The sequence below is a fragment of the Melozone crissalis genome, unplaced genomic scaffold (assembly GCF_028551555.1).
Source record: "Melozone crissalis strain CALT ecotype California unplaced genomic scaffold, PUWL_Pcris_2 ptg000027l_1, whole genome shotgun sequence".
Taxonomy (NCBI): Eukaryota; Metazoa; Chordata; class Aves; order Passeriformes; family Passerellidae; genus Melozone; species Melozone crissalis.
Window position 1 is genome coordinate 51,835,353 of NW_026535805.1, and position 19,710 is coordinate 51,855,062.

Below are 19,710 nucleotides of genomic sequence, written 5' to 3' on the forward strand. Positions count from 1 at the left end.
TGTCTAGCAGGGTGGATGTAGTTCATGCTCATTGCTGCTCTGTGACAGCAGCTTGAATCTTACTGAAATGAATGTTCTGTGATGGATTCTGTGCAGTGCTGGGTTTTACTGCTCTAGCTCATAGCCTGAATTGTCACAGAGTTGGAGAACTGCAATTGATTTTTCTACCCTATTAGGTTCTTTTCAGTGTAGAGAGCAGAAGATAGTTAGAGATTATTACAGTTGCAGGAAGAATGGATTATAAACAGTTTGTTGGTTTCTTTCTAAGAATGTGCTCTGCTTTGTGGTAACTGCATTTTTAAGTGCTCCAAGCTAGTTTGTATAGAAGATACTTTGAGGTCCCATAGCCTGTGATTCATCTTGTGTATTTATGGTCTGTCTGTCTTGGAAAAGATAGAATGTGAGACCCAGCAGACTGCAAATGGAAGAGAGCTGGGTTAAAACTTTGACCTCTGAAACATGTGAGATTTTTGAGCTTGGAAGTCAGCAGAGCTAGGATTTCACTTGTGACCTGTATTCCTTGACACTGCAAACCAGTGAGCTATCAGTACACACAGTATATTTCTACCTGTCATTTTAGCATGCATGGTTCTTCAGTTACTCATTGCCATATGTACAATGCATTTCCCTCCTACTATTGCCAAGTTGTTGTGTTGATTAAGAGTTGTTTCCCTTTTTTCGTGTGATTATGCAGTTAGACACCTTAATAAAATCTCAGTCTTTTTAATTGAAGCGGTGCTTTTGTACTCATCACCTTTTGTTACTGCACAGTTCACTGGTACTAAAAATTGTTATAACATGCAACGGAAGGCACATACTGTGGTAGACCTCTGATGCATGTAGTGTTGTATCCTAGAAAAAGCTACCTGTCACCTTGAGAAAGAAGGTGTATTTATTTGACAGTTGGTATTTACTTGGATTACAGAAAATAGCTCCATGTAGGATCTCACAAGGCAGGATCACCTCCGCTACTCCTTTAATGTTTGTCTAATCTGTTTTTAAAAACCTTTGATGATGGAAACTCCACAGGATCTAGGGCAATCCATTTTAGTAAAGAATACTTCTATTCCCTGGTAAGTAGGGGACAGTGAAAGAAGCTGATTAAGGACAACGGTTGAAAGAACAGTGGAAATTAATTTAAATTCAATATATTTTTATTCTTTGTAAATACAATGAGTACAACTTTTTAACTTCACAAATCGGTTAATCCACTTTGTACAGGAAAAGTTTTACTCATTCTATGATAGTTCAAGTGCTGATCTTTCTCAGTGCTAGTTCCTAATAACAAATCAAATTTTGAAAAGTACAGCAGCTATCTTTAAATGTTTTTTCTTTCTACATTATTCGTACATCAAATAAGCAGCTTATAACGTTTTTGTGTGTGAGAGGGTGTAGGCGAACAAGGCTTCAAAATTAGAACCTGGAGTTTTCTAAAAAGGCATTGGAGACTTTTGGAAATTGTTAGCATTGTATCAGTCAACAACCTTTATTTCTTTGAAATAAAATTCCTTCCATTGATTTTTTTATAGTCATTTCATTTCTCTGCACATCTCATTGACAAAGAGTTTGGCCACCGTTGCCTTTGGTTTCAGCACTGTGCCAACGGGACAGCCAGCAGATCACTGAAGCGGTCATCTCCATTGTATTTGGTTTTGCTGTTTTAGTCTTCCTTTCTTGTGTTGTCTCTTTTCAGGTGTGTGTGTGTGTGTGTGTGTGTGTGAATGTGTGTCTGTGTGTGGAAGAAGAAGGAGGGAAGGTCGGGAAGGAAATGTATAAAGCTCTTCTGTCTTTGAGATGTTAACCGAACAAATTGTGGTGACATCTGCGTCAAAGATCACCAGTTCACTTTGTAGGAAGAATGGAGCTGCCGTCATAAGCTACCTTTTAATCAGTTCTGAAGGCCACTTCATGATGCATTATAGCAGAAGCAATGTTTTGGTAACTTGGTCTCAAATGTTGCCTATCTTATTAAAAAGATTTTCCCAACATAGGCTACTTTTAAAACAATTCTGAAGGCCACCACATCTTGTGTTACAACAGAAGCCAAGTTTGGTCACCCGGTTCCAAATACTGAACAAGCTAAAGTACCTTCTTTCACATTTTGTCTCAGATCTGCCAGTTGAATGAGAGAATAGCAGAGTCTTTGTTAACTATGACTGGCATCTGAATTGCCTCCATCCTGTAGTAACAGGAATAGCAGCCAAATTCCAACCACTTTCACTTTTTCTGTAGAACAAAGCATTCTCTCCATGATCTAAATCACTCTGTTCAGAGCAGCAGAATCATATCTACTGGGGTATTTTTTGTCAATGAGTTTAAGGACTAAACATTCCCAGGCTTATGCTTCCTGTAGATTTTGTTAGTTGAGGCTTATTCTCCATAGATAAAAGTTCTTCTCAAACTGTCCATCCTGATTGTTTCTTTTAAGGTAATTTATATGTCACTGGATTTGTACATATCTGAAAGCAGTCTTGTAATTGGTACATTCCCAATGGTCTTTTTGAAAAACACTTCTTCTATTGTAGATGGACTAATTGAACGTAAAGCTGGTAAAAGCAATAGAAGTTTTCCAAAACGACAGGGTTGTGTGGGATACCTAGAGACAGAGAGAAAAAGAATTTCATTGAAGTTTTGAAGTATTTTTTCAAAGGAACGACTTTATTTTATAGGAAAAGACCAATATTTACTAAATTGCAGAGGCGGTGCTACCTATGTGTCCCAGTCTGAGACAAATTTGGGAGGAAACACCATAAGCTCAACCTAAGTGCACTCTGCATGGTCTAGATTGACTCAGAATCTAGTGGGATACTACTGTGACCCCAGGACAACTGTGCCAAAACCCTGTATTTTGTACTTGTGTGAGCAACAAGGTTGACTCCAAGGAAAACTCTCTGTGGCAGTCAGCAGAACATAGGACAAGCTCTCTGAGTTTTGTTTAGCTCCTTTTTTCATTCCCCTAGAGCAGTAGGAATACAAAAACTGGACCTGCTCTGATGTGTCCCTCATACAGCAATGTTCTCAATGCAATACAGGGAAGAGCTTGAGTTGTAGTAACTGCCCTGTCATTTGAAGTACAGTTTAGAACTAGCTGGATTGTCATGGTAATCACCCCCTTTTGGTTAGCAGATATACTGAATACCAATTGACATTTGTTAGGAGACTTTTAGTTAAAGAAGCTGTGCTTTTCCCCAGGTAATGTGTTTGTGTATAGGATGTTTTCTGGCCTTTCTCCCAGCTTTTGAAGCCAGCACAGCACAGGATGTGCATTTTTAGCTGTGCTTACGCTGTCTTTACAACAGTGATTCTCAAGCTTCTGCTTACAGAGGTCTCCCTAAAGGGAAGTGTAGGTTGTTTGGAGAAACATGCTGCTTCCCCAGACTGCCCTCCCTTGCATCCTCTTGAGAGCACCTCCACTGGGATCAAAGGGCTGATACTGCAGTGACATTGGCAGGAGGGTAAATTCAAGCCTGAGGATGAAACACACAGGCTGAAAGCCCTCTCACAAGGGAGTCTGAGTGAGAGTGCTGTCAGTGGACTGCACTTTTCCCTTGTAAAAGGATATTGTTTGCAACATACACTGGGTAGCACAGTATCTAAATACTTCCGGCAACACAGAAATGCTGTGGAAAAGTTGATTCCTTGGAAGGGAAGATGTGGCTATATATTCCTCCCTGGCTTCTCTCTCCAACAGGCCCTGTCTCACTTAAGGTCTCCAGGGAGCAATCTTCATGGAAAAGGCCTTTCTTAAGAATAGGAAGAGATCACTATGCAGCAGTTACTCTTTCTGCTCTGAAGCAGCCATAACTGGATGGAATTTGCATTTTTACTTCCATCCCCAGTGCAGGCCATTCCCTGTAGACTAATAAAAGTGCTTCAGAGACTGCTACCATCTAATGTCTGATACTGATAGGGCTTCTGCCTGACAGAGCTACTATGACAGCAAATCAAAGTTTCAGAGGGGAAAAAATGTATAAAAGTTCCTCTTCCACTGCTCCATCTCCAACTGTTTTAGTCTCATGGACTTCCACTGCAACTGAAGGACTTTGCTGCAGCACCATAATGGGATTCACAAATTCTGGGGTTTTCATTTGAACCTGATCACAAACTCCGGGTCACATCTTGGAAAAGCCACTTAAGCTCCTTGTGTCCTGATTTCTGTGTCTGCAAAATGGAGGAGGTTATATGGGAACTGGAGATCATGTATGAAAGGCACTCATAGTGACTGAGATGCAATGTTTTCAGCATCACTTTTAGTGGTATTTGATTGAATAAAACATAGAGGAAATTTAGCCCTCTGAACTGCAAAGTGTTGCACAGCCATTATCACTTCCCAGAGGAAGAGCTCTCCTTTTAACACCTTTCTGTTTGTTTAAAAACACCCAAGTGGTGGAGCACACTTGAAGAGGAGCAACAAAGGTGGTTAAGGGTCTAGAGCAACAGCTAAGGGAGTTGCAGTTGCTTAGTCTGAAGAAAAGGAGGCTGAGGGGAGGCTTTATCACTCTCTACCTGAAAGGAAATTGTAGTGACGTGAGTTTTGGTCCCTGCTCCCAGTCACAAACAATAGGACAAGAGGAAACGGTCTCAAGTTACACCAATGGAGGTTTAGTTTGGATATTAGGAAAAATTTCTTTCCCAAAAAGGTTTTCAGGCATTGGAACAGGCTGCAGAAGGAAGTGGTGGAGTCATCATCCCTGAAGGTAGTTAAAACGTGTACATGTGGCCCTTGGGAACATGATTTATGGTGGACTTGGCAGTGTTAATGGTTGAACTGAATAATTTTAAGGATCCTTTCCAACATTTTCTATGGTTCTATTTCAGAAACCCCAGCCGGCTGGCAGCCAATGTATACTCTCCGTAGCAGCCTGGTCCCCATTTCAGTCAGTGCAAATGCCACCTTGCATGCAATGAGAGCAGGATGTCAGCCCTACAGCTGCCAGAAGCACTGGCAGAAGACACCACTGACCTGGTGTGAATGTAGCTGTTCAGGGTGAGCTGGGCTTCGTCTTGAAGGGCTGCTATGGCAGCAGCATTGCGGAAACTCCTCAGTTCAGAACCACTGTGTGTGGGCACTGGAAAGCAGATCAGTTACTAGTTCAGCTTGACTCTTGTGTGGATCAAAAGAGTTCAGCTAGTGCTATCAATGGAAATTAAATGTTCCCATTAGTTCCCCAGCACTCCACTGTCAGCCCTTTCAAAATGCAGCAATGACTATTGGAATTCAATACGGGGAAACCTACTGGGTGATTCAAAGCTATGCCTGGTTTAAAACATCACTTTAAAGCAGCAACCTCACAGTTATCAGACCAGACAAGTGAGAGATCCTTTTTGCTTACCAGCTTTAAAAGTGACAATGCATTTGAGACAGGCAAATTCAGTAGCATCTAGCCGAAGTTGTCTAAATCTAGCCACAACCTCCTGTAAGGCCTGTATTTCTGAAATAATTTTATTCAGCTTCTGAGAATCTGTATTGTCACCGTTCATGCCTGAAATAGAAACAGATGAAATAAATAATATTAAAGGCATTTGCTTTATTTCATATTGATTTCTGACAAAATCCTCTGTATCAATGTCCTCTCTATTGTCACACTTGTCTATCTGGTTCCATGTAAACTGACTATATTGTATGAAAGTTAATATAAAATCTTCTCTTGGATGATAACAAACACAGTAATTTGCATTTAAATGACAATGCAAGCAGTCATGAATACAACAAAACAACATTATTTGCATTTAAATATAGATTTATAAATGACAGGTATGCTCTATTGTTCAGTAGGAATTTGTTATTCTTTACATGTTGTTCTTTTTTCAGTAATGTATTTTTATGGTAATTTTTGTAACAAAGTCATTAAATTGTGCAATTCTTACCAGATACAGCCAGTAGAGTGTTAGCATCAACTGGAATGGCCCATTGTGCTATTCCTAGAACAAACAGTTCTCTCCAAGCATCTTCCAAAAGCATCAGCTGTCATACAATAGATGTACAATATAACATAGTGTATAATTTATAGATTTATAAACAATTTAAATATGTAAATTTCTGTTATTTTAAAAACTACTTTAAATGCCTGTCATGGTATTTCCCCCACAGCATTCATTAGCTCTTCTCTTAGCCTTTTGAGAAGGTGTCTAGAAAAAAGTCTATGCATTGTAGAAAAACACTGAGGGTTGGCTCACTGTGCACCATGTTGTGGACCAAAAGGGAAGAGAAAGAAAGAAAGAATTCTTTTCCCAGAGCATTTGCTCACAACATGAACACACCTGCTTTCTCAGCATGGTATGGGTTCTCTTCTCCTCCCCCTCAGCACTTATACAGCTGTTCTAGGACAGGTCTTTCCTCTTGCTCTCTGGGATTACACTCCTTTCCCTCCAGAAGGCAGGATTGTGTGAAGAAAAGCCTGGATAACATCCTGGATCAGTGTAAGGAGCAGTGCTTTAGAGCACACATCCATCTTATAACCCCTTCCTTACTAAGCCACTCTCTATATCTGTCAAGCACAGCATCTGAACACACGAACATCAGTGTCACTTGTTTTTCTGATTTTTTTGCTTAAAATCACTCAGAAATTCCAGGTACTAAAAGCTAAAAGCTGTTTTCTTTCAGAGATGTGAATATCCAGGCACCTATGCTGACAGCATTGCTAGTTCTCTGCAGTTTTTGTACATTGCATGCCCGTATGGAGGATGTGTTTTTTTCTGTTTTCCCTCAGGCAATGCTTGTGATTTCCCTGAAGAGGCAGTGGTGCATCTGAAGAGGAGACAAGTCTTCTGGAAATGCAGACTGGCAAAGCCAGAACAGACATATTTAGTCTTGAGGGTATCTATGGGTTGCTAGGTTCTTAGCCCAGACCAAGTCTTAAGAGAGGATTGGAGGACCTCTGGTTCTGCTGAAGTGCATGGCCAAAGGGCACGTGGTGGTGTGTACATGTTGCTGAGACCTTGTGTCACAAAATAGGGTGGGAGAGATTTGAAGAGGTGAGAACTATACTGGGCTCAGAAGATACCTTCTAGCAACTCCATGCAGTGAAAGCAGATTGCCCATAAAAATGAAGCCACCAAACCAAAACCCCAAAACCTGCAGTCATTGATGTTTCTATGGTCCCTGAAACTACCAGCAGCTTAGCTTCTTAGGAAAAGAGGAAGGAGGGTATTTGAAGTATGTAAAGAGTCTGTAAAGAAGAGCAAAGTAAAAAAAGATGCTGTACCAAATGAATGATGATATCCTTGGAATCAGGTATGTGAAAGTAGTGGGTGATACAGAAAGCATCAATAAAAGCAAATCCTTCATCTATGTGCAAACTCCTAACAACACTGTTGTTCAGGACAGTGTTACTTGTTGCCAGCCACTAGGACACTAGGCAATGGACAGAAAGTGCACAGTAAATTCTACCTGAATATAAGGAAAAACTTCTTTACTGTGCAGCAAGCACTGGAACAGGTTACCCAAAGTGGTTGTAGAGATATTTAAGAACTGCCTGGACACAGTTCTGTGCCATGTGCTCTGTGATGACCCTGCTTGAGGCAGGGAGGTTGGATCAGGTGTGATCCCTTCCAACCTGATGCCTCCTGTGATTCCATGATTACAAGTTTTAAACCATCCTGTTCCAGTCTGAATTCTCAGAGTCTCTGCTCTCAACTTGTCACTGTAGTGTTATGTCCATTTCATGCCTTTTTGCCCTGTGTGCTCTGCAGAACTTCTCCATAACATAAGGGAAGTGTGACAGGAAGGTACTTGTGTCTCTGCGTACAGCTGCTGTTTGAAACACTTACATTGGATTTTATAGTACCAAAAACTGCCCAGATTATTGCCTGAAATGGAGACAGGGAGAGGGTGCTGTGTCCGGAGTGTGGTCCCCACCTCATCGTTCTTCCGAGAGCAGGTGAACCTTCCCTAAAGTTTCCTAACCACTGCAGCCTGCAAACCCAGTCTCTCCTCTGGATAATCCCACCTGATGGATCTGCAGGTGTCTGTATGACACAGAAAATTATTTGCCAGTCTTTCATTTGCTTTTGTCATTTGCTTTCATTTGCTCTTTTTTTGTCATTCATTCATGCAGCTACAATGGCAATGAATGGTGGTTCCTGGAAGATATCAATTTAATTTTTTTTTCCCCACTAAGCCTTTAAAGTCAGACGACTTTAGAAATAAGAGACTATTCCAATAGCAAAAGCTTTCTTCATGCCTTATGCATAAGTCTGTAAAACCACCAATTAAAATAATTCATGCTGAAGTCATACTCAGCCCTCCTTCTTCCAAGAAATAACAAATACCAGGCTTTCTGAACAACTGGTTTTGCTTCTTAATCAATCTCATCCTTGCTGTGACCTTTTGCTGGGGACCTGCATTGGGCCAACCTGTCTCACAGATAACATGGGCAGGTGTGCAGGCCAGCAGCACTAGAAGCATGGAATTCTTTGTTTTGTGGTTTCCAGTTCAAAATGGACTTATCTGTATGAATCTAGGGAAGGGACACAGCCTCTGTCTTATCAGAGGTAAAAACACAGCAATGCTCAGACTTGTGTATTATCAGCAAATCGGTTTCTATTTATTTCCCTGCCTTCAAGATAAAACTGCCCCAGAGTTCTGAAATTACAGTGCACTTGCCTTTTTTAGAAGAGCACAAAAAAAAAAAAAAAAAAAAAAAAAAAAGCAAAAATCAGGGATACCAAAAGAGAAATGCAGACATTTACAGCTGGACCATTTACAGCTGGGCCATTGTCAAATTAAATAAAGTGATAGCAATGTTATAAAAATCAACTGTATGATTATTCATGAAATAAGGTGATAAAATCAGAATTATTTCTTCTCCAGCTCTCCTAAGTGTGACAGGGGAATCATGCAGGAAGAGGCCCAAATCAAAGCTTTTGAGCTGAGCAGCTCTGAGTTTTGAGGAAGCTGACTTGCAATGAGCTACAGCAAGTGAGAGTGATGTTAAGCAAAGGCTGGGTTTTTAATATGTTACTCACTAAGATTAGTCCCTGCTATGAAAGTGAAAGAGGCAGTGGGTTATTTAATGGGAACACTGTGGTGCCTATGGTAGATAAGCAGGCTGTGCTTGGTCACACACCAGGGAGATCTCCCCTGCTTGCAGATCCTGCTGCCTCCTCCTCTCCACACGAACAGAGATGATGGTGTGGGAAATGCCTCCCTGTTATGTCAGATAAACCCTTTGCCTATGGAGCCTCCTGTGGACATCACTGGTCCAGAAATGGACCTAGTCTGCTCCTGTGTGCTGGGGCTGCTGCTGGAGCACCTGCTTCTTGTCCCTGACACTTGAGCCCGTTTCTTTGGCTGCTCACTGTGACAGACCTAGTGCTCCACAGGATAAGTGGCAGCAGAAGACACGATTAGAGAGCAGCAGGATGCCACACTGGGATTCCTGTCTTCCTACTGGCATGTGTGACCTTCTAGGCCCTATCTCATCTCTCCCCTCATCCTCACTGCATAGCAGGACAGCAGGTAGAGCTGAGCAGCATTCCTCTTTGACTAATTTCACAACAAGGATTTCAAGACGTGGGTTTGGTGCTAGAAAATGAGCATTTTTATATACCTTAGCTTTATAACACATTGTGACTATCATTATTTACCTTTAGATTGAAAACATTATTGGTTTTTTAGGAAGCTCTTTTCTTGTAGCTCAAAATACATATTTGCATATCAACTGCAAAACTTGTAACATGCTTCTGGGGAGAGGAACTAGTTCCTCTGACAACTGCTATGTAACATCTATGGCACAGTTTTTCTAGTTACCATTTTGGTAAATTAGCTCAATCATATCAAAGTAATAGATGTCTTTTATGATTGGAGCTTTGTGTAGATTCCCACCCTTCCATTTTACAATTATCTGATTACTTTTTAAAAAATTGGTGCATTATACAAAGCATACTGAGTCCTCATCAAGAATCAAGTCATTAGGAAATTGTTTCATCTTGTATGGTTCACCTATGATTTACTTGAGGCAAAGGGAAATTATCATAGAGGAAAACAAAACATATTACAGAAGATTTTAATTAATGGTAAAAATATTGGGGGCTGGCCAAATACTGCTTCCACCATATTGATGTAATTGTAAGCCAAGGTGAATAAGGAAAAAAATGTTGTCTGCATAAACAGTTGAGAGGAGAGGAGAAAAGAGGAGGAGAAGGAGGATGTGGAGAGGGGGGGGAGGAGGAAAAGGAAGAACTGGTAGAGGAGGAGGAGGAGGAAGAGGAGGAGAATTGGTCTTCAGAAACAACCTCAGTCATATCCTGAAACCATAAACTTAACTAAGCATTTCTCATCCCTAAATAGCAAAGTAAGATGCTATTCCCCATTTTATGGAAAGAAAACTTGTCCTACAAGTAGAAAAACAGTTTGGGCATACTAAGTTTGGTCTGCAGCCTGGTGATTTCTCCTCTAGCATTTGTTCTTCCATAATATTATTTTTATGTTAGATTTCTTTTTCCTGGATTTCCTTGATTTTTCACTTGCTTCACAAGATAGAAGTTGGAAGAAAGCAGTTTCTAAATCACTGCCTGGTTTTCAGGGACACACTGAAACGCTGCACTGAACTTCAGAGCCGCTGAAGTCCATTACGGATTTCAAAGTCTAGGACTGGAAGCTCAGGACCCAATGTGAAGTCTGAGCCTTCTTTAACAGGCAGGCCAGGCCGTTGCCACTCCCACTGCCACTGCCTTACCTGGTCTTGTAAGGACAAGGTGGAGAAGGCTGGGACACTTTTGGCCCACTTGATGCTCATGAACAGAAGTCTGGCTGCTGACTCGCAGACGGATTCAGTGGCCACTTCGTACAGATACATCGGGGTGCCGTTGACTTCGTGTGGGTACTAATGGCAAAGAGAAAATAAAGCCATCTCATACAGTGCCACCAAGGCAGCCTGGTCTTCCTCTCCCCTACATCCAGTGCTCTGGTCATGCCCAGTACAGTGTGCGCTTTCATGTTCTGCAAGCAGAGGGCATTGCTTGCAGTGGGCTCACTCCAAACTGCTCCTTGCTGCTTATCCATGTGGATGAGCTGTACTACAGAAACTGTTCAGAGCAGGAGCTTGAAAGGAGAATGAAATTATTGCATCAGAAGGGAAAAATCGTACCAAAATTGTGTGTCATGCTTTACTCTGTTACACAATAGAACACCTCTGATAGCAGAGTGAAAAGAGTAAAAATTTGATTAACAACATATAGTTTGTAACCTTGCTTCAGAAGCTGATTTAGCATTCCAGCCCTGCTCAGCAAAGCAGTAAATATTCATTTAGCCTAAACCTTCATCTTGCTCCCTGACTGCAACAGTTTGTAAGTAGATGCACAGAGCCTAGCATAACTATCTAGAGGCTGTGTAGGGTTTGAATGGAGTTATGTTTTCAAGGGTGTGCTAAATTTTCTTGCCAAATAAATTCTGATTCAGCATTTTTTAAAGTTACCACGTAAAACTATATGTTGTGACCACGTTTATGAAGGGTTCTGCCAAGCTATGTACCAGCTCTGAAAATGCAGAACTATTTGGGCAGTTTCTTCTGTGATTTTCTAGATGCTGTGAAGACACAAAATGCCACTGCAAACGGGCTAATGAAAAACTTCACCTTTCAGCTAATTCCTGTGCAGTCGAGGCCACAGCAGTGCTTCCACTGGGCTGCTCAGGAAATGTCACAACCAAGAAGTGCAGAGAGCCAGCTTAGCCAAGTTTGAGTTTTGTGTCTGTGGGGACAAGCTGCAGGCTTTGGTCAGTACACAAAGTACTTTCTGAACTACACCACCATGGAGACTGGCATTTCTCTGAAGAAAACTCATTCACAGGGAATGCATTCCTTGTGAAACAAGGTCTAAAACTGACTTGTGGATGGGCTCCAGGCAGGAGGAGCATTTCTGCATCCATGAAGGTATAAGAATACGTGAGACAGGGTTTGTATGGAGCAGGTTATCTGCTGCTCCTGCTGCATACCGCTTCTCCAGAGGGATAGCACCTCATCTCCTCAGAGCCTTTAGGGATGTAACAAAAGTCCCCACCACAACCCACAAAGCCTCAAGCCTTGCTGTTTTTGCCATGTCTACCGCAGAGCAGGAAGGAGCTGAGAGGTTGCAGGCACCTCAGCAGCAAGGTTTGCAGCCCGCGGGGGGCCGGGGCAGGGGCTGACCTTCGGGGTGGGCTGTGCCAGGCCCACCAGAGCCTGTCTCTCCGGGGTGCCGGTGACAGCGGCCAGCTCCAGGCCATGGGGCTCCAGCTGGGAGACGGCGGTGAAGAAGGCGGGTGCCGGCAGGGCGGCGGCGGGGAAGTGCGGGGCTCCGCCGCTCTCCTCCTTGTGCCCGCGGAAGTAGAGAGCCACCTGCTTCCGGATCGTCGACGTGCGGGGGCCCCGCTCGTGCTGCACCGCTGTGGGCATCAACGAGGGCCGAGGCAGTCACCGCGGGGTGCCCGCGCTGCTCGACCGGCCCTCCCTCCCTCCCTCCCTCCCTGCAATTTCCTGAGGCCGGCCCTGTGCCCCCCGCCCGAGGGGTGCCTGGGGAGAAGTGTCTGAGGTGCCGCAGGATGGGAGGGTCAGTCGCGGCCGGGCCAAGGAGACACCGGGGTGACTCAGCGCTCCTCAGTTCAGAGGATCTCCCTCCGGCTGCCCCGCCACCCCAGCCCCGGGAGAGGGGGAGCAGGTACCATCTTTGTTCATGTTGACCTCCAAGCACTTCTTCAGCCGGCAGGCTCGGCACTGGTTCCTGTGCGTCTTGTCCACCGGGCAGCCTCCCTGCAACACAGCCAGCCGTCGGGCCGGGGGCAGCAGCGCCCACCCGCCGGCCCCGGGAGGCGCGCAGGGGCCGGCCCTGCGTGCGCCGGGCCGGGCTGTGCCGGGCCGGGCCGGGCCGGACGGGGCCAGGTGCTCGGCCTCGGGGCAGGGCGGGCAGGGCGGGGCGGGGCGGGCCGCCTTCAGCACCCGAGACAGCGACGGCGGCGCCGCCCCCTCGGGGCTTCCTCTGCACCGCGCATCCCTCCGGGATCCCAGCCTCACATCCCCGCGGGGACGCTCCCGGAGTGGGAAGGAGAGCGGCCGGAGCAGAAAGGGAAAAGCGGGGCTGCCTCCGCCTGGGCGCGGGCACGATACGCAGTTTGTAAACCCATGTGTTTGTCCATCGCCTGGCTCTGCTGAGGCTTACCGGGAGGCAGCCCCTCTCTGTCCTCCCGCACCCAGGCGATGTGCTGGCTCTGCCTTCCCCCTGCCCACATCCCTCCTTCTCCCTGCACTTCTCTCCCATCCTCCCCGGTGCGCTGGGGCGGGGGGACGTGCAGGGGGAGGCGAGCTGGGGCACCCAGCGCCCGGCCTCGGCCCGGGACCCGGCAAGGGAGGGTGAGGCTGCGCGACTGCTGCATCTCTTGCTGCGGAGTCTCTCTCTCGGTGGGGCAGGGGCAATGCGAGCCCCTGGGGAAATGCAGGGTAGGGAGTGCAGGCGGTGAGGGGGCTAGGCTGCTGCTGGTACCTGATTTCCTGATTTGCAAACATAGGTCCTATTCCTCCTGATGCTCCTCTTGAAAAATCCCGAGCACCCATCGCAGGCGTAAACCCCATAGTGCTTTCCGGAGCTGCGGTCCCCACACACTTTGCAAGGGATGTCTAAAATGCGACCTGAAAGCAGAGAGGGAAAGAGGGAGAGAGAGAGCTCTCAGCAATCTGACCTCCGGAGGGATTAGCCCCAGAGCCGCAGTACAAGTAAATAATGAAGTGATTTTATAGCCAACTTTCTTTTCCTTGAGCAAGTGTCAGTTTTCTACAATGAGCATTATTCATGCCCCGCTACGTTTATTTGGATCTTCTATAATCGCCAAGACCCATTTTGGAAGGGAAGATTACAGCAGCAGGAGCAGCAGTCTTGCCTGCGAGAAGTGAGGATGAGGGGGAGGGGAGGGAATTCGGGGGGTTTGGTGAGGGGGGGGTGTGTGTTTCTCTGGCTTTCTGGCACTCGGCAAACAGGACGGCGCTTTCCCTGGGCAGGAGAGCAGTCAGGAGACCGATGCACAGAATAAACCAAACCAAAACAAAATAAAACGATCGGGAAGCCGAGCAACCTCCTCTCCACGCTGGCAACCCTGGCGAAAGGGGGCTGATTTTCACGGCAGGGAAAGCGTGCCATTTTCTTCACCCCGAAACCTGCAGCAAAACTTTGCGCCTCTGCTTTGTGCGCGGAGGAGTCAGCGGAGCTGTGAGCCTGGCGGGCGGGCAGTGTCCCCCGTCCCGTCCCGCTCCGCTCCGCCGCAGCCCCCGCTCCGCCGCCGGGCGCTGCTTTCGCTCCGGCTGCCACCAGAACTGCGACTACTCTCAGGGAGATGGAAAAACTCGTGCAGAGACGATTGCAGCCCCGTTTAAGAAACCCGCCAAAACCCCGCTCGGCTTCTGCTTTTGCTCCGGTTTTTTTTTTTTTCCCCTTCTCTCTTCTGCTGTTTCTTTTCTTTTTTCTTTTCCTTTAATTTTTTTCCTTTTTCCTTTAATTTTTTTCTTTTAATTTCTTTTAATTTTCATGTTCCTTTTCCTTGCTCTCTTTTTCTTTTTCCTTTATTTTTTCTTTTTCTTTTATTTTCTTTTCCCTTGTTTTCTTTTTCTTATTCTCTTCCTTTTCCTTGTTTACTTTTTTCCTTTAATAATTTTTTCTTTTTATTTCATTTTCCTTTCCCTTGTTTTCTTTTTCTTATTCTTTCTTTTCCTTGTTTACTTTTTTCCTTTAATATTTTTCTTTTCCTTCTCTTCTCTTCTCTTCTCTTCTCTTCTCTTCTCTTCTCTTCTCCCTCAAACAGCCTCTGCCTCAAACAGCCTTATTCCCTCTTACCAGACCTTAAATTATAAATTCAGTCCCTCTCACCAAGCCTTGGTCTCCAAACTCTAATGGAGGGCTCTCGGGGCCGCTATAATTTTTTGGAAGTAGTTCAGGGACAGCCCTGGCTACGGGTGGGTGAAGATGGAGGGGGAAAAGCGGCAGCGTGCGGAGCAGTGCTGGGGGGCGGGAGGGGGCAATGGAAACAGGCCGCAGGGGCTCCTCTCGCTCCCTAGAGAATTTAGGAGTCCGAGATACTTTCAGACATGTCTGCGCTAAGGTTCTAAGACAATGCCTGCTGGCAGACAATAGGGACATTAGATAAAGTGTTAACTTAATGATTTTCCCCATTGAAACTCGTTTGACTGCCTCCAATGAGCACAAGCTGCCAGCTTCTCCCCTAAATGAAACCCGACAGCTGCTATACACAACACGGCGAGAGGGACGGGGATTAGGTTAGGGACTGCGAGAGGGAGGGGTGGCGGAGGGAGGGAAGGTGGGAGGGGGGGAAAGAGGTTAAAGAATAGAAAACTTTTGCGCAATTAATAAGGAGCGCAGCTGAAGGATGCCCCCCCGCACACCACTGCCTGCGAGCAAACCGCGGCTTTGGAGCTGCAGGTAGGCGCCCGTGAGGAGGGCTGAGGCCAAGGCACGGTTTCTGGGAGTGTGTAATTACAAGCCCTCCTTGCCACCTGCCTATTGGGGCACCAGTGACCCGTCAAAAAGTGTAGCATGGGAATTCGGATATCGCACAATGCAAACGGGGGAAAGCGCCCGACTTCCCTCTCCAGTCCTTAGCATCCACGGGGAGAGAGAGGATCCACACGCACGCACACAAAGGAGGAGGAGGAGGAGGAGGAGGGGCAGGCTGGGGGTGGGGGCAGACGCGCTGGAGCGGTACGTGCGGCGGTGGTGCATCCCGGTGCCGAGCCCGCGCTGCTGCGCTGCCCCGCGCACCCGTCCCAGGGCCGCTCCCCTTCCCGCACACCCGGGCCCGCCGTGTGACCGCCACCCCCCGGGGCACCGGGCAGCCACACGGTCCCCGCTTGCCCGGCCGGCCTGCGGAGTGGGGCGGCCGGCTCCTCTGCCGGCGCTTAAGTGGAGACGGAAAAACTTGTGATAGTTTTCCCCACACAGATTTTAAGTTTGGGAGCCACTTTGGGAAAAAAAGAAATCCTATGCACTATGTGGTACATATCCACAGCATGCACATAAACACACGGCCCATGTACTTCTTACACGTCCCCGTATTCCTGCCGTAGATGGCGAGCACCTGGAGCAACTCACCAAACCCACACTAGCCCGTTTCCAGCGGCCGGAGCTGCGTGGCCGCTCTGCTGAGCTCCGTGACCCCGGCGAGGCGGGGACGGGGTGGGGGGCACGGCGGAGGGAGCGGCCGGAGCCCCCCGCATCCCGCCTTGGCGGGGCCGCCCCGTCCCGGCCGCGCTCTGCCCACCCCCTCCGCCCCTCCGAACCCCCAGCCCTGCCCCGCGGGGGCTGTTATGAGAAAACTTTCTTGCTGGGCAAAATATGAAATAAGTAGACGGGTAAGAGGCAGGGCGGGGGGTGGGAAGGGAAAAATGTAAGCTTGACACGGGGTCATGCGATAACTGATTAACTCTGTTTAAAAGCGCTCCGGTTCCCCGAGGTACCGCTTCGTCTCAGAAGTTTTAGCGCTAAGAAAATGGGATTTCTGTTCAGCAGGGAAACCGTTTTGAACATCCCACGACAGGGGGTCCTTGGGGGCTTTTTTTGTGTGTCATAATTGCTTAAAGGATATATGGCAGCCCCGATTACTGTAATTACCATCAGAGGCTGTTGAAAGAAGTTAGTCTGGGCTCGGGGGACGGCGGGATGGGGTCTTGTTACCACCCAGGCAGACATCGCAGTTGACATCGCCGGGCGCCCACCGGCGGGCAGAAAAGCCAGGACGCAGCCCCCTCGCCCGGGAGCCCCTCAGGACCCCCGGGACGATCGCCCAGGCCCTGGGACAGCCGGTCGGGCTTTTGCATGCGCTGCCGAGGCCGGCTGGGCTCGGGCCCCGGCGCTGAGGAGACCCAGCGTGTCCCCGTGCCCGTGGGGTTGGACTGAGTCGGGCCTCGGGGTCCCTTTCGGGAGGTCCCCAGGGGTCAGGGGGTCACCAGTGAAAGCGGCGGCGGTGGCCGGGGGGTCGCTCAGCGCCGTGGGGCCGGAGGAGAGATCCAGCCTGGCGGGTTTTCACCTCCGCAAAATGTCTCCGGCAGAAGCTCCGCCGCCCTTTGGGGACAAGACTCCCCGGGGCTGCCGGCCCCTTCCTCATCACTCAGAAACCTGCCAGGAGCCCCGGCAGGTCCCGGCGCGGCTGCCCACGGGCCCGATCCCGCTCCGGCAGCCTCGCTCGGCCCGGGCAACCTAGGGAATGCAGTCGGCCGAAGCAGCCCCGGCCGCCGCAGGTTTTCTAGCCCCCGTCCCCTTCCCTGGTTAGCAGTACCTTAGCACTTCGACTACAATTTTATTCCCTTCCTAGCGGGGCTGGGGCAAAGAGATGCCATACTCAGCCCCGCGGAGGAAGAGGACAAGCCAGCGACGCCGAAGCGGCGGCAGCTCGGCCGCACGCCGGGGGCTCCGCGCCGCCGCCGTCTCCACGCGCGCCCTCCGCGCCGCTGCCCCGCTGCCCCCGGCCCCGCCGCCGCGCCCCCGCCCTCCTCCGGCTCCCCGGCCCCCGCGGACAAAGGGCGGGCTCGGGTCAAAATAATGGAAGGCAGCGGCGAGGAGAAGGCCGCGGGGCTGGCGGGGGGCGGCCGGTGGCAGGTACCGCGGCGGGAGGGAGATTTGCCTCCCTTGGCCGCCACTCCGCAACCCCGGGAGCCTGTCGGAGCGCAGAGGAAATAGCTGTCCGATCCATCACTTGTCAGACATTAAATTGGATTGGGTATTTTTCCCCCCTTTGTTACTGACTCCATCCATATTACAAACTCCGAAAGTCCCATTGGGATTATACGAATTGAGCCATTCTGTAAGAGCGGTTAGTCATGCTTTAAATTCCCCAGTTATGAGGTGCATGGATTTAGGATTAAGGAAAATGTGACTTTTAAGTTGTTTCTGCTTTCCTCGTTGCAGGATTATTTGTTGTAACTAGGAATGGTGTGCAAAGTATTGCATTTAAATCCTCCTTCGACTGAGTTGCTTACGCGATTCCGTGTAATTGAGTGACCGGAGTTTCAAACTCTTAAAAAGAAATCATTATGTCGCAGAAGGTTGCATAAAACCCGTGAGAAAACCAGCACGTTTAAACGCCGAAATGCCTTTTAAACCCAAACCTTCCCCCTTCACCCCTGTGCCGGAGACCCGCACGAAACCGGCCGCGTCCCGGCGGGACCAGCCCCCTCCCCGCTGTCGGCGGAGTCGCCTTCCGGGTGCTCGCTGCCCACGGGCTTCTGCCCCTGTTCCCAGCCCGGAAAGCCGGGACACGCAGCTGGAAAACGGCTTTTTGTAAGCCCCAGGCCCAAACTCCATCGGGACGACCCCGAGCCTATATATTCGTTGCCACTCCGGTTGGAAATATACACTTCTTTTTCAATTGGGCGCGGGGTGTGGGGGGGTGCAAACCCAAGCCACAACCCCCCCTCCCCTTCCTCTCCCTCCCCTCCACCTCCCGCCCCCCAGGCCAGGCTGCAGCCGGCCTCGGAACGGCTGCTCGAAGCCTCCACCGCGTTATTACCCACTTGTTGATCCCGCCGGCTTGCTCATGCTCGAAGCCCCCGTGAGTCGCTAAACTCGGGGCGAAGTGTCGGCGCCGGGGCGAGGCGGTGCGGCCCCCCCGGGGGCCCCCCGGCTCCACGGGGCAGGTGCCTCCCTCGGGTGCTCACTGCTGGCTCCGCCGCGGGGGCCGGCACATCCTCGCCGCAGCCCCGCTCCCCCGGCGATGTCCTCCCGAGGGAAGGGGACACGCTGCGGGGACGCGGAAAGGGGGTGGGGGGCGCGGAAAAAAAAAGTGGAGCAAAATGAAAAAAAAAAAAAAAAAAGAAAAAAGAAAAAGAGCAACGAAGTGACCCAAAGTCGGCGGCCGCCGGCTGCCCCTCTCCGAGTAGATGCTCTCGGGACCCTGGGAGGGTGATGGGGGTGCGGCTGCGCTCGCCACCGCGCTCCTGGAAGGCAAGCGAGAGCCACAGCAGCCAGGACAACAATGAGGCGAAGGAGAAGGTAGGATAGGGAGCGGGGCTCTGCTCCGAGCGCCTCGGTGCAGCAAGCAGGGAGATCAGAGCCTGGAAAAATAATGGAAGGGGGGAAAAGGCGTCAGAGGAGGCAGTCTCTGCCTCTCAGAAACTGAATGGTATAAAAAGGGAAAGGTTTCCAGAAGTTCATTACACTGGCTGACTTCGCGCTTTGAGCTCCAGGCTTCGGCCCCTATAATATCAGCAGAGAGGCAGTGACAGGCAGCGGCGGGGAGGGGAGAGGGACGCCCCTTGCCCACTGAGCTTCCCTCGCTTTCCCCCCAACTCCTGCCGCCGCGTGACGTCACCCCGCGCTGGCGAGGGGAGGGGGCAGGGAGGGGGTTAAATGCTAATGATATTAATGAACCCCCGAGCGGCTTCCACACAAAATGCAGCGGCTGCCGAGACGATTCCGCCTCCTCACTCGCCTTGTGCCCTCGCTGTCATAAAAAGCGACAACTCCCCACCTCCCCCCCCCCCGCAAAAAACAAAAAAAACCCCCAAACCAACCAAAAAACAACAAAAACCCAGAAAAAAAACCACAACAGAAGACAAAAGGAAAGCAGAAAGAACGGATCAAGATCCCGTTTCTTTCGCATTTTCCCGTGCTGAGGTGGAGCCCGCCTGCGGTTCGCCCCTGCCCTTGCCCTTGCCCCGGCCCGGGCAGCGGCTGTGCTGGCAGCCGGCGGGGTCGGCCGGGGTGTGAGCCGGGCCGGGCCGGGCCGAGCCTCCAGCC

The 19,710-nt window shown here is 49.0% G+C and overlaps 1 protein-coding gene across 2 annotated transcripts; it reads right to left on the reverse strand.

Annotated features, from left to right (window-relative positions):
- Positions 1-1,136: 1,136 nt before the first annotated feature.
- Positions 1,137-19,175, reverse strand: NR2E1 (nuclear receptor subfamily 2 group E member 1). Of its 2 annotated transcripts, XM_054279229.1 has the most exons (10): positions 19,129-19,175; positions 18,486-19,025; positions 13,456-13,601; positions 12,641-12,728; positions 12,129-12,364; positions 10,680-10,826; positions 5,869-5,965; positions 5,334-5,483; positions 4,964-5,069; positions 1,137-2,596 (listed from the first exon to the last, which is right to left on the reverse strand). In XM_054279229.1, the coding sequence occupies exons 2-10, from the start codon at positions 18,508-18,510 to the stop codon at positions 2,434-2,436; spliced, it is 1,158 nt and encodes a 385-aa protein (XP_054135204.1). In that variant the 5' UTR covers positions 18,511-19,025; positions 19,129-19,175; the 3' UTR covers positions 1,137-2,433. The 2 variants fall into 2 exon arrangements, with proteins under 2 accessions (XP_054135204.1, XP_054135203.1); XM_054279228.1 differs by having other exon boundaries at positions 18,486-19,151.
- Positions 19,176-19,710: the final 535 nt, after the last annotated feature.

What these genes read in the sequence shown, in the direction of transcription:
- NR2E1 (XM_054279229.1), bottom strand. Translation starts at nt 18,510, where the DNA reads ATGAGCAAGCCGGCGGGATCAACAA. An exon ending in CCTTGTCCTTACAAGACCAG is followed by an intron (nt 5,966 to 10,679) that starts GTAAGGCAGTGG and finishes ATTGTATGACAG; the next exon opens with CTGATGCTTTTGGAAGATGC. An exon ending in CATTGTCACTTTTAAAGCTG is followed by an intron (nt 5,070 to 5,333) that starts GTAAGCAAAAAG and finishes TCTGCTTTCCAG; the next exon opens with TGCCCACACACAGTGGTTCT.